The sequence below is a fragment of the Crinia signifera genome, chromosome 1, assembly GCF_055691185.1.
Source record: "Crinia signifera chromosome 1, ASM5569118v1, whole genome shotgun sequence".
Classification (NCBI taxonomy): Eukaryota; Metazoa; Chordata; class Amphibia; order Anura; family Myobatrachidae; genus Crinia; species Crinia signifera.
Genome location: NC_139217.1, coordinates 396,983,358 through 396,999,866, shown reverse-complemented (window position 1 = coordinate 396,999,866; position 16,509 = coordinate 396,983,358). Strand labels below are relative to the sequence as shown.

The following is a 16,509-nucleotide window of genomic DNA, read 5'->3' as shown; positions in this document are numbered from 1 at the left end:
ACAATATATGGGACACAACTGCCTAAAAATTGGGAAGGTATAGGATTCTTCCAATCGGCTACTATTTGGCAAGTCATAGCAGAGATAACATGCGATTCCAATTTATTTTGGTGTCTAGAAAAGAGAGGAAGGTTCAAGGGGCGGAGGAAAAAATTGGGTCTTGAAGGAATCCCCACCTTAAATAGTTGCAAGAGGAGAGTGGTAACTTTTTGGGCAGGACCACCATATACAGCATGCATGATAGTGCCCTCATTGGAGCATGCCATCCAGCACCTATCCAAAATGTTAGGAAACATGAAATTTAAATAGGAGGGTATTGCTGAGTTGGTGCTGTATGGACCCAGGTCGTTGTGGAAGCACCACCGCTTATAACCCGGGTCAACTAACCTGGCAATTTGACCTGGGTTATAAGAAGGGATAAACCCGGGTCACCCTCTGTATAATGGGCGACCCAGCTTTACGACATGAAAGGGATATTGGTCTACTTCTGTTGGTATATAGAATAGTAACATTTGTAAGTGTCACACAATGGGGCAGATGTATTAAGCCTTAACAAGAGATAAATGCAAGGGTGATAAAGAGAGATAAACATCCAGCCAATCACCTGCTAACTGCCATGTTACAGGCTGTGTTTGAAAAAAGTCAGTAAGGAGCTGATTGGCTGAACTCTGGCTGATCTCTCTTTATAACCCTTACATTTATCTCTTGTTAAGGCTTAATACATATGCCCCATTATTGACTATGTTTAGTTCAACCCTTCAAAAATACAATTTGGAGTATAAAATCATCACAAGTAATATGTACAAATGTGTTCAAATTACAAATCTGGGGGAAAAAAACAGGGTACTTGTGTACTTTCACGGCAGCAGTTATGTAGTCAGTGTAGCGTCCCTGTCAGAATCAGTGTAGTGTTCCCGCGGCCAGCGGCCCTGTCATAATCAGTGTAGTGTTCCCGCGGCCGCTTAAGTAGTTAGCATGGCGGCAGTTATGTATTCAGTGTTCCTGCGGCCAGAACGGTGGCAGTTACATAGTAAGTGTTCCTGCGGCCAGCGTAGTTAGCATAGTTAGCGTCCCTGTCAGAATCAGCATAGTGTTCCTGCGGCCACTTAAGTAGTTAGCGTCCCTGTCAGAATCAGCGTACAGCAGCGCGGATACCTGGAGCTAGCCTTAGCTTACGTAGTTAGTGTAGTCAGTCAACATTCTGTCACCACTGATTTAATTGTGTCAGTTATGGCTGCCGCAGCATTAACCATCTTTTTACCTGCCGCAGACAGAGGAGGAGTCGGTGCAGTTTTTACAACGCCACCACTTGCTGCCACAGACCTGTGTCAAAGGGCATCCTTTGAGGCTTAATATAAATAAGCGGATGTGGCGCTGCCACATTAGAAGCTGTGGCTAGAAGGTTAGTCTCCGGGACGCTCAATGGTTTCAAGGATGTCACCTGACATTTATGACCCTTCTATGGTTCATATTTTCTTGGGCAGAGGCGCTAACAAGCATTACATTTTGTAAGCGCCACCTCATGATTTCCCAAAAAATTGCAACAACCTTATGCGGGAGGCGTGTACCCTGGATTTGATGTCACAGCCCCAACGCCGGATTGGCGGGCCTGGCAAAATAGTTTAGGTGGATGAAAGTTTATTTGTCCAGCGAAAAAATCATGTTGGACACGTCCTGCCTCAACAGTGGCTGTTTGGTGGCATATCTCGTGAGACTTGTGAATGTTTCGTAACACCTGTGGCCAGCCGTGATGCCAGCACCCTGATGTCCGCCATCCAGACGAATATTGAACCAGGTACCACTATATACTTTGACTGTTGACGCATGTACAACACTCAACAACTTGAGCAGGCGAGTTACCATCATGCGCACGTCACCCACCACTACAATTTCGTGGACCCAGACACTTAGGTTCATACCCAAAACATTTAAAGGCTCTGGGGGTCATGCAAGTGGAGGAACAAGAGACACAGGGGCATTACCCGCCAATACCTTGACTCCTACCTGCAGGAGTTTATTTGGCGCAAAACACTTGGAGCAGAGAACGCTTTCCTGCGCATTTGACATGCACTATAACTCTGATCCCAACAGTCAACAAATCATCCGACACAAATGCTGACGTAGCTGCGTCAACATCAGCTGCATTTGAAGGCAATGCAGAAAGTGAAGAATTACTGTTTTTATAGATTCTTGGACTTGTTATTTGATATTATTGTACATTGTTCATTGCTTTCTTTCTTCTTTATTGTTCACTAAAATCCAGTTACCAGTTAACACATGTCGTCATTACTGTTTCAGATGCATGATATGCCAGGTGTAAATGTTTTCTTTAAATACCGCCACTATCCATGCCAGCTCGAAGTGCGGCGAGCGCAGGCGTTACTCATCCTCCCGACCTGTTCATACCCCCACTATCCACGTTGGCATGGAGTTGATTTTATAAAGTGTGCCGAGCGTAGCTAGCCACCGAACCCGAATCGTGGCAAGCGTAGCGAGCCCCGCGAGGGGCCGCAGAATATATGTGAAGTAATCCACACCCACGTAGATAGTGAGGGTATGAAGAGGTTGGGAGGATGCGTAACACGTCCCCTCGCAGGGGGCATTTGCCAGTATGTGACATGGAGCACTGGTAAATGCGTCATTATTGTGCATAAGACGCACATGTGCTCACACCCCCCTTTGTGCAGGAGACGCACATGCTACGAACCCCTAACCCCGTCTCCCTGAAGTGGACATGGGCAGGGTTGCCGTACCCTGCCGTTAGAATAACTGAGATGCACAAGCGTCTGAGAAGCTTGTGCGTCTCAGGAACTTTTGTGTCTCAGTTATTCTTGGGGACGCTGGGCACAAAGCTGGAGCTCGCGGGGACAGTACGGTGACTATGCTGCCTGTCAGTACAGTGACTAGGGCAGCCGCGGGAACACTATGCTGACTATGCTAACTACGCAGGGCTGCCGCGGAGACACTACACTTACTACGCTGCTACGCTAGGCAGCCGTTGGGCTACGCTGACAACGTAGCTTAGGCTGCTGCCATGAAACTACACAAGTACCAAAAACAGTTTTATTAAATCCTGCCTTTGTATGAATGCCTTGAACTTACAGTAGCTACTTGCACAAAGCTGACAATTTTGCATATATAACGATTAACTATATTATGCAGCAACAATAGGTACATCGCAAAGCTCCTTTCAAAGAGCAGCGGGCACACTTGTAACCAAACATCTGCTGTTGTACATGCAGGTGGCCTTTTGGGGCTTGAAGCCCGGAGGATGGCGCCTCTATTGACTCTGGCAGTTTTGCCATATCTCCCAACAGTCACGATTTCAGCGGCATAGTCCCGATTATCAGGGCCTGTCCCTCTGTCCCACCCGCGGGCGGCATTGTCCCGCGCTGAGGGGGGGCTGTTGGGAGTCCCCCCTGTCGGCTGCTAAGCAGCGGGGAATAAACGATGTGCGCATGCGCACAGCATCTATTCCCGTAGCCAGGGGGCTGGGGGCATGGCTAGAGGCTCACAGAGCCTCTGGGTCATGCCCCCATAGTGGCAAAATGGGGGCGTGGCCTCGTGGGTAAGACGCGAGTATAGGCCACGCCCCCGAAATTAGGCCACGCCCCCAAAATTTCAGCAGGGTCCCGCCGCGGGATCATCAAAAGTTGGGAGGTATGGTTATGCCCCTGGGCAGATGTAACACAAAAATTTACAGCCCAATACATACTGTATGCAAGATTCAGGGAAGCTATTTACTGGTAATTCAGGTAATGTAGGGGTAGTATGTTTCAGGGAAGGCAGAACCATATAGCCATATAATAACAGGATCCAGGTACAGAGAAGGAGTATTTTCATTGAATTGGCAAGGAATGCAAAGGCAGGAGAGTTTAGACAAGTCTGAAAAATAAAGTGAAGAGCCAGGACTTCAGCAGTGCAGAGTTTCATCAATACAGCAGGACCTGCAGGTTATATAACAGGACATAAACCATCATGGAGGCTAAGGCCTTCCTGCCATATAACAGGAACAAAGGCCAATCACAAGCTAACACAGAGACCAGTCACCTAATGAAATTACCTGGTGCAGTTGAGCTGCTGAATGTACACTCTAGTCTAGAGCATCTTGGCTGCTTATGAACAGACAAAACCGTGAATTGAATCCGCCATGTCTGTTAGAACAGGAGGTTCAGTATAAAGCAATTTTAACATAATATTGTATTCCAGCAGCTGTCCAGTAGGGGGCAGTTTGATTTCACACCTCCTATCCCATCAGCATTGAAACTCTAATCCCACTACTGACTGCAGCGTCTTTCACCAGCTATAAACAGCCAAAGACTTGCATTGATGAACAGGAAATGTTGTTGGTGCAGATAATTCCATTAAGTACAATAACTCTTCAAGAGACAGAAAATCTGGAGCCACCTAGGGTCTCCAGAATCTGGGGGCACCTGAGTCTATCACAAAAATTAAGCATGACTCCTAGAGAGGCATCTTTATTAAACTTAATGCAAATCTGGGGGCATGTTGAGTCTATCACAACATTAAAGGCCCTTTCACACTGGGCGACTTTGAGCTGAAAGCCGCTCAAGACAGCAAGTTTGAGAGGCTTTCACCTCAAAGCCGACCAGTGTGTATGGCCCGGCGATGCGCAGTGATACGCGCTCCTGCATAATCACTGGGAAAGCCGATCATCTGCTGGTATTACTAGCAGATGAGCTGCTGTGAGGATGGCTTTGCATAGTGCTGCTCTATGCAAAGCGCCTCCCCCCCCCCCGCGCTGAACGCACCGGGCAGGGGGAAAGCCGCTCAGTGTGTATGCACTAAGCGGCTTTCCCCCCAGCGTTGACAGCGGTCATCGCTGTCCATACACGCTGGGCATAATCGCTCAGTGTGTATGGACCTTAAGGATGACTCTCAGAGAGGCATCCTTGTTGAACTTAATGCAAACAAGCGCTGAACTTCTAAGACCCCACCTCCACACTTTCACCTGAGGGTATAGATAGTTAGAATTGGTGTGTGGGTGATGGTGAAGCTGTAGTTTTGCCTGGGGTGTTGAGAAACCTTGCACTGGCCCTGTCACTAATGCTTACACAAAGCTGACGTTCAGTTATTATTTATATTTAAAACACACAATTTTATTTAAAATGAATGACTGTGTAAATATTAAGTACAAAATTATCTAAAAAAAAAAAAAAAGGATTGACTAATACTGTCTATTTTCTGCTTACAGTCACACATGGATTATTCCTGTTTCTTGGATGAAAAATGGTGTTGAACAGCCCACAATATGGCTTGACTCGCGTACAAGTAAGTAATCATGGTCACTTTCTAATGCTGTTTGTTCATTAGTTATTTTGTCAATATATAAATTTATTTATTTTTTAAATTGAGTAATTTTTATTAAAGTTTCAACCATTACATAACCTATATATACCGGCACATTTGTTATGGCGATATAGAGACAAAGGGTATATACTGTAAAAGACAGTGTCAGAGGGTTCCACATGAGGGTACTTACAAAAGATGTGAAACATACATAAACATGAGAAGCAGTATACCAAATTATAACACTCCATACATAGGATAATATATAATAATATATAACAAATACCTGAAGGCGCCATTCGGGCAAGCAATGTAGGGATAAGAGTGTATAGTGTCAGAACAGTAGATATCCAAGTGGGGGTACCCTAACAAATTGTGAGAAAGCATAAATACAGATGGAGCGACGAGCATCGGCGGATGTGGACTGGGAAGAGCATGCGTCTCACGCGCGTCCCAGTATCACGGCGACTGGGCAGCGCCTCCCTGCCCATCTCTGCTTCGGGGAGACGGGCAGGGTTAGGAGGGGGTTCGGGGCGGCGATGGGGACTGGCGGGGCAAAAGGCGGATGGCAGCGGGCAGCTCCGTTGTCACGGGGCACACAAGCGTCTCGTGCACGCGCGCCCCCTGGCGGGAGCTGGCGGGGGCAGGCGATACTTTCCCTAGCCCCTGCCCCCTCTACAGCAGCTTCATCTGTATAGACATCAATACATCGCATCTAAATCAGAATTTGAGAAAAAGAAAAGACAGTGCCAATCTAAGTTTTTGTCAATAGATTTAATTGTTTGTTGCCTCAAAATTAATTGCTAGAAAAAACTGATTTCCAAAATCAAGAGTTTGCTAAAATAGATTTGATAAAAAAATATGTTTGTGTTTATAAATAATATATAAAAAGTTTACTAGAGAATCACAATTTTTTGTTTTTGTTTTACATTTAATTTTATATTACAAAATGCAAACTATCTTTGAACCAGAAATCAGCTTATTCCAAAATTGACACCGTATGTTGATTTTTACCACTTAACTAAGGGCCTTATTTTGGTTGCCTCGCTCCCCCATGCGTCCGTATGAGGGAGCAATATTTTCGTTCTGCGCATGTGCATTTCAGCACATGTGCATACGCTGGGTGTGGACGGGCATGAAGGACTGCTAGTTCGCCGTCCCGTTCACAACTACCAGTGCGGGCGGGGGGCTGCGCCCATGGGAACGTTGAGCGTTTCATGAGTGTATCCATGAAAATGCTGGGTGTTCCCATGGAAAATAGGCAGTGACGTGGCTGCCGGGGGTCTTCCTGTACAGGGAGCACGCAAAACTAAGACACCAGAGAGTATTTTAGTTTTGTGTGCTCCTTCCAAATCATTCGATGATCGGTGACCATCAAATGTTTTGGCCCCCGCAACCAAGGCTGCGAATGGATGTTTATGCAAAACATCCATTTGCAGTCATGCAGGAAACGCACCGAGCAAGGAAGGGGGGGGGGGCGGCTGGGCGAGCAGTGGCAAGCATTTATTCCACACGCAACACTGCAGAATTCACAGCGTTGCGTGTGGACCAGAATAAGGTCCATCATGTATTCTTTTTTTTTTTGTGAAACTTCCTTTTACAAAATACAGGGTACTTGTTTCCTAGCACGGCCACACCAATTTGTATCGGGGTGATCGTGTCGGAAAAAACGCGTCGGTCGCATCGCATGCGACCAAATCGCATGCGATGCGACCATCGCGATCGACCCGATTTTTACATTGAATCAAATGTGAATAGGGCCCCTGGGACCCTATTTTACATTGGATTCAATGTAAAGTATGGTACTTATGTAATATCTGGGCTCCCGTTTTTCTTATGAGACCGCATCCCCTCGCGGGGCTCGCTGCGCTCGCCACGCTTCGGGCACGGTGGCTCGCTGCGCTCGCCACACTATATAAAATCAACTCCATACGTAGTTGGATAGTAGGGGTATGAAAAAATGGGGTGCATTTAACATGGGAGCCCAGATAATACATAAGTACCTAAAGTATTCCCCAGACCCCCAATTTTACCACCTCAACGACACCCCACGATTGACGCCAACCCGAAGCGTGGCGAGCGCAGCGAGCCCACGAGGGGCGGCGGTGCGCATCCTCCAACCTTTTCATACCCCTACTATCCACATCGGCGTGGAGTCGAGAATATAAAGTGTGGCGAGCCCGAAGCGTGGCAAGCGCAGCGAGCCCCGTGAGGGGATGCGTATAACTTCACAGGATGCCCGGCGTCCTATAGATGTTTCCATGCTCCCGGCTCTGATGGATGGGGTGGGTCGATGCGCTGACTCAGCGTATGAGACCCTTCTATTCCGCCTGGCCTTTTCTTTGGCATTCCATGGGGCTTTCCGGGTGTCTGAAATTGTAGCGCCGGCTAAGTCTAGAGAGGCAGTCCTTCTGATGTCTGATGTATGCGTAGATTCTGGGGCACTATGGGTCCGGCTTAGGCGGTCCAAGACTGATCAGGCCGCTAGGGGTAAATGGGTGGCATTAGCACCCGTGAGTCCAGTCGAGGTTTGCCCGGTGGCTCTTGCCTCGCAGTATGAGTTGGAGCGGCCGCCCCGCGAGGGCTCTTGGCTCTTGCATTATGATGAGTCTCCGGTGACTCTTTATCAGTTTCGCTGGATGTTGCGTCACTGTTAGGCGGGGATGGGTCTCTCCCCTCGGGAATTCAGTACCCATTCCTTCCGCATTGGGGCGGCCACATCTGCTGCTGCGGCCGGGCGACCGGGTTTTGATAATAACCAATTTGCATATAAACCCAAAAGATCCACTGAAGACGCACTATTGTCGGTAGTTCACTCTTCGCTCTCACACTTGGAGAAACCAAATTTGTATGTAAGACTGTTGTTTGTTGACTACAGCTCTGCTTTTAATATAATAATACCTAACATTTTAGCGACTAAATTGTTGAATTTAAGCTTTCCTCCCAGATTATGTAGCTGGATTTTAGATTTCTTGTTAGACCGGCCCCAATATGTTAAATTGGGGGTGTGTGAGTCATCGGTGCAGAGATTGAGTACAGGCGCCCCTCAGGGCTGTGTGCTGAGTCCACTTTTATTCTCTCTGTATACGTACGACTGTCACCCGCGGTCTGACTCCAACTTAATCATTAAATTCGCTGATGATACCACAGTAGTGGGACTCATCTCAAATGGCGAGGAATCAGCATATAGAGATGAGGTTCAGACTCTAATTAGCTGGAGTAAGGAGAACAACCTTCTGTTGAATCTGGCTAAAACCAAAGAAATAATCATTGATTTTAGAAGGGGGAGGAAAACTGTATTAGAACCACTGTTCATTGACAACTTGGAGGTAGAACGCGTGAAGGAGTTCAAGTTACTAGGGACTACTATCTCTGAGGACCTATCGTGGACCTCTCATATTGGGTTGATAGCTAAGAAAGCCCAACAGCGTCTCTTCTTTTTGAGGAGATTGAGGGCAGCCAATTTTTCCCAGGAAAACTTAGTCAGATTTTACAGCTGTGTTATTGAAAGTATTTTATCCTATTGTATTACAGTATGGTTTGGAAATAGCTTAACTAAGGATTTGAAGAAATGAACCAGGGTAGTACATACTGCTGAAACTATTATCGGCTGTGACCTTCCCACTATCTCAGATATTTTTGTAAAAAACTGTAGACGTAAGAGAGATAGCATTATGCGAGATCATTACCACCCTTACAATTATGCCTTTTCCTTTTTACCATCAAACAGACGGTTGAGGAGTATAAAAGCTAGAACCTCTCGTCTGAAAAATAGCTTCTTTCCTACCGCAGTGTGTGATTTTAACTTAAACTGTTAACACTGTTGTCTTCTGTTGTATCTCCTCTGGGACTAAGTTTGTAATTTCGTTGTGTTGGCAACTGTGCTGGTTGTTTTTTACAATGACAATAAAGTATCTTATCTTATCTTATGATTGGGGACATTAGGGCTTTAGGGAGGTGGCACTCTGCTAGTTATAAGAAATATATTATGCCTCACCTCCTGCCCTGAGCGCGCTGTGCTGTCTTGTTTGTTTTGTTTGGATGCTGGGTGATCCTTTGTTACCCCTACCCTTGTCCTTCCTACTCGGGGATTAGCTACGCTCTGCTGTTGGCCCAGCATCCGGAGTTTTCTCGCTTTTTGCCTGACCTGACAGACTGAATTGACATTTTAATTTGGCTATAGTCTTAATTAAGAGTCCCTCAGCAGGTCCAGTCGTTTTTTCTCCGGCCGAGTACACCTTTCATTCCGCATCCCCTTCCATGTGTCACACCAGGGGGCTCAGTCGACAAGACTGAGACCTCTGGTGGGGACCTGGACCGGTACCTGAACCGGGGAGGTTGGAGAGGACCCTTGCGCATGGACTGCGCGACAGTGCACCCAGAGCCAATAAGCAGTCAGAGGTAAAATACAACCGGAGTTTATTTGCAGATGGTTGTAATAATGACAGACAGTAAAGTATGCAGGGATAATGACAGTTCATGCAGATTGCAATACTTTACAGATATGATGAATGGTATCGATGGTGGAACATCGGATCCGGATATCGGATATGGAGATGACTGTTGGTCCGGAATGACGGACGGGAGATGACTGTGGGTCCGGAATGACGGACGGGAGATGACTGTGGGTCCGGAATGACGGACGGAAGCAGGAGATCCGGAATATCGGATTAGCGATGAAACATCGATGGTGGATGATGCTGGAGCATCGGAAGGACCAGAGTCCCGGAGCTAGGCTTGGTCGCTGGGCTGAGAGGCAGGATCACAGGCAGTGGAATAACCTGGACTTCACAGGAGATGGAACAACCTGGAACACACTGCAGCATGGAAGACAACACCAGCAGGTAAATACACTTGCACGGAGACAAGGACAGCTGACCATAACTGGAGACAACTGAAGCACTAGCAATGGTTCTGAGAGCTCCCAGCATACTTATCCCCACTGGGTGGCCAGGATTGGCCGAGGAAGTATGACAGGGAGATCAGAACCAACGGGATTGGACAGTACAGACATGTGACTGGGAAGAACATGGCAGCCCCCATGTCTGCTATGGCGGGAAAGTGTGTTTGTGCACACCATGCTGGATACTGGGAGCAATGGCGGCGGACAGGTGGATTGCCGTGCACTGGGGACTGTCACTGGGAGACAGGAGGCCGGCAGAGATGACGTCTGGACCGCAAGCTGAACCTGCGGAGGCACTTAGCCGGTAAGAAAGTCTGTCTGACAGCTCGGATCGTGACAGCACCCCCCCCTTTAAGGGTGGCCCCAGGACACCTTTTAGGCTTGCGGGGAAACTTGGAGTGGAACGCCTGGATGAGTCTGGGAGCATGGACATCGATGGCATTGGTCCATGATCGCTCTTCGGGGCCGTAGCCCTTCCAATCGATCAGATATTGCAGACGACCATATCGGATGCGAGAGTTCAAGATTTTACTGACCTCATATTCTGTTCCACGCTGGGTGCAAACCTTAGGAGCCTTGGGGAGCTTGGAATGAAAGCGATTCAAGACCAGCGGCTTGAGCAGCGAAATGTGGAATGTAGCTGGCACTTTCAAATAGGGCGGCAACTTGAGCTTGTAAGCTACTGGATTCACGACTCGCTCAACTGGGAAAGGACCAATATATCGGGGAGCGAACTTCATCGATGGCACTCTCAATCGAAGATTCTTAGTTGACAAACAGACACGATCTCCTGGACGGAGGGCTGGCACAGCTCTGCGTTTCCTGTCGGCAAATTTTTTGTACCTGCTTGAAGCCTTCAGAAGTGAAGAACGAATGAGCTTCCAGGATTTGACGAATTGCCGGATGGTCGTGTCGACCGCTGGAACAGAGGACACAGGTTGCAGAGTGAAGTCAGGAACTCGAGGATGAAACCCATAATTGGCAAGGAATGGAGTGACATTTGATGAAGAATGATATTGGTTATTATGGCAGAACTCTGCCCATGGAAGGAGTTGAGCCCAGTCATCTTGGGAAGAAGAGACATATGTGTGGAGAAATGCTTCAAGGTCCTGATTCACCCTCTCCGTTTGGCCATTGGTTTGAGGGTGGTAGGCTGTGAAAAACTTTAACTTGATTTGAAGCAGGGAGCACAGGCTTCGCCAGATTTTGGCTACGAATTGGACTCCTCTATCGGAGATGATTTCAAGAGGCAGTCCATGAAGCTTGAATATCTCTTTGATGAAGAGCTGGGACAGCTTGGAAGCTGACGGAAGACCGGTGAGGGGAACGAAGTGAGCCATCTTGGTGAACCGGTCAACAATCACCCAGATGGTGGTGAATTTGTCAGACTCTGGAAGATCAGTTACAAAGTCCATAGAGATATGCGTCCAAGGACGATGTGGCACTGACAGTGGCATCAATTGCCCAGGAGGAGACTGACGACTGGTCTTGTGCTGAGCACATTTAGCACAAGAGGAAACAAAGTCCTGTACATCGTGTTTGAGGGACGGCCACCAGTAGGACCTGGTGATAAACTCGTAAGTTTTCTGAATGCCTGCATGGCCAGCGAATTTTGAAGAATGCGCCCAACAGAGCAACTTCTTTCTTAGAGCTGGCTTTACATATCTTTTCCCTGTAGGGGGCGTGAGATTTGAAACTCTCGTTGAGGAGAATGCCACTGGATCAATAATAAAGTGTTGATGTGTGGACTTAGACTCACTTTCTTGCTCCCATGAGCGGGAAAGGGCATCAGCTTTTCGGTTTTGTGTCCCTGGACAGAACGACAGCTTGAAACGGAACCTGGAAAAGAAAAGTGTCCATCTGGCTTGACGGGGATTTAAACATTGAGCAGACTTGAGATACAGAAGATTCTTGTGGTCTGTGATAATTGTGATCTCATGAACAGCGCCCTCTAGAAGATATCTCCATTCTTCTAATGCCAACTTGATGGCAAGGAGCTCTTGATCGCCGATGGCATAGTTACGCTCTGCAGGCAGGAACTTACGGGAGTAGAACCCACAGGGATGAAGACGACCATCGGGCGCTTTCTGCGAGAGGACTGCCCCGACACCCACGGAGGAGGCATCAACCTCGAGAATAAAGGGCAAGGTGGTATCAGGTTGTCTTAAAACAGGAGCGGAAGTGAACCTCTGTTTCAACAGATGGAAGGCTTCGATGGCTTCTGCCGGCCACTTCGCTGGATTAGACCCCTTTTTAGTCAAGGCAGTGATGGGAGCCACAATAGAAGAGAAGTTCCGAATGAATTTTCTGTAATAATTGGCAAAACCCAGGAAACGTTGAATACCTTTCAGCGAAGAGGGAATTGGCCAATCTTGGATGGCCTGCAGTTTTCCTGGATCCATTTGAAGACCAGAACCGGAGACAATGTACCCTAGGAAGGGTATAGACTTCACCTCGAAGACACACTTCTCCAGTTTACAGTAGAGATGATTAGCTCGCAGCCGGGACAGAACCTCTTTGACCCAATAACGATGTTCAGTGATGTTATTGGCGTAGATTAAAATGTCATCGAGATATACAACTACATGACGATACAGAATGTCCCGAAAAATCTCATTGACATAGTGCTGGAACACGGCTGGGGCATTGCTGAGCCCAAAGGGCATGACGAGGTACTCATAGTGGCCGTCTCTGGTATTAAACGCCGTCTTCCACTCGTCGCCCTCTCGTATGCGGATGAGATTGTATGCACCCCTCAGATCGAGTTTCGTAAAGATGGTTGCACCGCTGACACGGTCAAACAGCTCGGTGATGAGGGGCAACGGATATCGGTTCTTTACTGTAATGTCATTGAGGCCGCGATAATCAATGCAGGGACGTAGGCCTCCATCCTTCTTCTTGACGAAGAAGAATCCTGCGCCAGCAGGAGAAGTCGAAGGACGGATGAATCCCTTTGCCAGATTTTCCTTGATGTAATTGGTCATGGCTTGAGTCTCTGGAAGAGAGAGAGGATAGGTTCTACCTCTGGGTGGTTCTTTGCCTGGGATAAGTTCGATAGGGCAATCCCACGGTCTGTGAGGAGGTAGAACATCAGCGCCAGACTTGCTGAATACATCTGAGTACTCTTGGTAGGGAAGAGGCGGAAGGTCTGCTGCATCAACTGAAGAATGACGAGCTGGGAGTACCTTTTGGAGACAGGTACCGGAGCAGGAAGGATCCCAGGAAAGGATTTCCGATGTCTTCCAATCAAGACGAGGATTGTGAAGACGGAGCCAGGGTAAACCCAGAACCAGAGCATGAGTGGCTCGGGGTAAAACCAGGAAGGACAAAAGTTCAGTGTGCAGGACTCCCACTTTTACTGTAAGTGGTAAAGTTCTGCGGGAGACTGTCGCATCAGGAATCCTACTGCCATCCACAGCAGTAAGGAAGACAGTCTTGGAAAGATTTTCAGTGGGCAACCCCCACTTGCGGACCAGTTCTGCAGTAACGAAGTTGCCAGCGGCACCGGAATCAAGAAGTGCGGAGACAGTCTTGAAATGCTGACCAACTTGTAGGGAAACTGGAAGGACACAATCAGTTGCTGATGGAGAGGACTTAATTACTCCTAGCCTAGCCTACCCTCTCCTTGACGGGCTAGGAGGAGGAGTTTTCCTGACGCTTTGGGCATGCAGAAATTTGATGTGCAGAATCGGCACAATACAGGCAGAGCTGTGCCAACCGTCAACGTCGACGTTCTCCTGGAGACAAACGGAAACGGTTTATCTCCATTGGTTCTTCTTTGGAATGGACCGCAGGAGCAGTGGGTAAAGAAGGCGGAGGAGTTGGCACTTTAACTGGAGCGCTCTTGTGACGTTCTATAGCCCTTTCTCGGAAGCGTAGGTCTGCTTTGACACACAATGAAATAAGGTCACTTAGACCTGAAGGTAAGTCTCTGGTAGCGAGTTCATCCTTAATACGATCGGATAGGCCATGCCAGAAAGCTGCATATAAGGCCCCATCACACCAGGAGCGTTCAGACGCCAGAATCTGGAACTGGACCAGATATTGCCCGACGGAGCGGGATCCCTGTCTGAGACGGAGGAGTTCAGTGGAGGCAGATGCTGATCGCCCAGGCTCATCGAAGATACGCCGGAATGTTGACACGAAGTCCTTGTAATTGGACAGGATGGCATCAGATCAGCCCATTCTAACGCTGCTCCACACAGGAGGGAGATGATGTAGGCGATCTTGACCCTTTCAGTAGGGAAGTTACTGGGTTGCAGCTCGAAGTGAATCTCACACTGATTGAGAAAACCTCGACAGGTCTTGGGGTTCCCATCATACTTGGTGGGGACAGACAGATGAAGGCGAGGTGCAGCAGCCATTACAGGAGGATGAACGGGACTTGGAAGTTCTCTGACAGGCTCAGGGCCACTGAGAGTGGTCTGTAGCTTATCCAGCCGGGAAGACAGATCTTGCAGACAATGAATCACTTGGCTCTGCGCAGCCTCTTGCTGATCCAAGCGAACAGCCAGTTGCTGTACAGGGCTGGGTGGAGAAGCTTGGTTTGCGGCTGGATCCATTTGGCTAGTGCTTACTGTCACACCAGGGGGCTCAGTCGACAAGACTGAGACCTCTGGTGGGGACCTGGACCGGTACCTGAACCGGGGAGGTTGGAGAGGACCCTTGCGCATGGACTGCGCGACAGTGCACCCAGAGCCAATAAGCAGTCAGAGGTAAAATACAACCGGAGTTTATTTGCAGATGGTTGTAATAATGACAGACAGTAAAGTATGCAGGGATAATGACAGTTCATGCAGATTGCAATACTTTACAGATATGATGAATGGTATTGATGGTGGATCATCGGATCCGGATATCGGATATGGAGATGACTGTGGGTCCGGAATGACGGACGGGAGATGACTGTGGGTCCGGAATGACGGACGGGAGATGACTGTGGGTCCGGAATGACGGACGGAAGCAGGAGATCCGGAATATCGGATTAGCGATGAAACATCGATGGTGGATGATGCTGGAGCATCGGAAGGACCAGAGTCCCAGAGCTAGGCTTGGTCGCTAGGCTGAGAGGCAGGATCACAGGCGGTGGAATAACCTGGACTTCACAGGAGATGGAACAACCTGGAACACACTGCAGCATGGAAGACAACACCAGCAGGTAAATACACTTGCACGGAGACAAGGACAGCTGACCATAACTGGAGACAACTGAAGCACTAGCAATGGTTCTGAGAGCTCCCAGCATACTTATCCCCACTGGGTGGCCAGGATTGGCCGAGGAAGTATGACAGGGAGATCAGAACCAACGGGATTGGACAGTACAGACATGTGACTGGGAAGAACATGGCAGCCCCCATGTCTGCTATGGCGGGAAAGTGTGTTTGTGCACACCATGCTGGATACTGGGAGCAATGGCGGCGGATAGGTGGATTGCCGTGCACTGGGGACTGTCACTGGGAGACAGGAGGCCGGCAGAGATGACATCTGGACCGCAAGCTGAACCTGCGGAGGCACTTAGCCGGTAAGAAAGTCTGTCTGACAGCTCGGATCGTGACACCATGTCCTGATACCCTCCCTTGTTTGTTGACTCTTCCCTTTTGTGTCCTGGTATGGCTTCAGTTGTGATTGAAGCATGTCTCTGGCACCAATACGTGCCGCAATCAGAATTTCAATTTTTCTTTTCTTTTTGGCAGATCCTCTAGTGCAGGGGTGGCCAACCGGTCAGAGTTAAAGAGCCGAAAAATATCGGTAGTCAATATAAAGAGCCGACATCATGCACGCGCCGAAGGCGCATGCACCAAAAAAGGGGCGTGGTCTATTTTGACCCCTTGGGTGGGTGTGATACAAATATGCCTCCAATGGTGCAGTGCCATATATACATATGCCCCCAATAGTGCCAGATACACATATGCCCACCACGGTGCCAGGTATGCACCACACGGTGCCGGGTATGCCCCTACGGTGCCACAATCTGCTATGCCCCCACAGTGCCACCAACTGCTATGCCCCCACAGTGCCGCCTACTGCTATGCCCCCACAGTGCTGCCAACTGCTATGCCCCCACAGTGCCACAAACTGCTATGCCCCCACAGTGCAAATTTCCCAGCAGCAGCACTCACCGTTGTTGCTGCTGCTGCCGGGCGGGGAGAGGATAGTCTGGCGTCCCCCTGCAGTCCTCCTGTCATGTCACTGATGGGAGGAGAGCACAGCACACTGCACGTCTCCTTCCCCCTCACCTTCCCTGTGACTGGGCTGTCCACCAATCAAAGCTTGCTGGCCGGCTCCTGATTGGCTGC

The 16,509-nt window shown here is 48.6% G+C and overlaps 1 protein-coding gene across 1 annotated transcript in view; it reads left to right on the top strand.

Moving 5' to 3' along the window:
* The window catches only part of LVRN (laeverin), a 135,110-nt gene that overhangs the window by 81,310 nt on the left and 37,291 nt on the right, over positions 1-16,509 (top strand). The window contains exon 11 of the mRNA XM_083151622.1: positions 5,216-5,292. Within this exon, the coding sequence (XP_083007748.1) occupies positions 5,216-5,292 (77 nt within the window). The remainder of the gene's footprint in view (positions 1-5,215; positions 5,293-16,509) is intronic.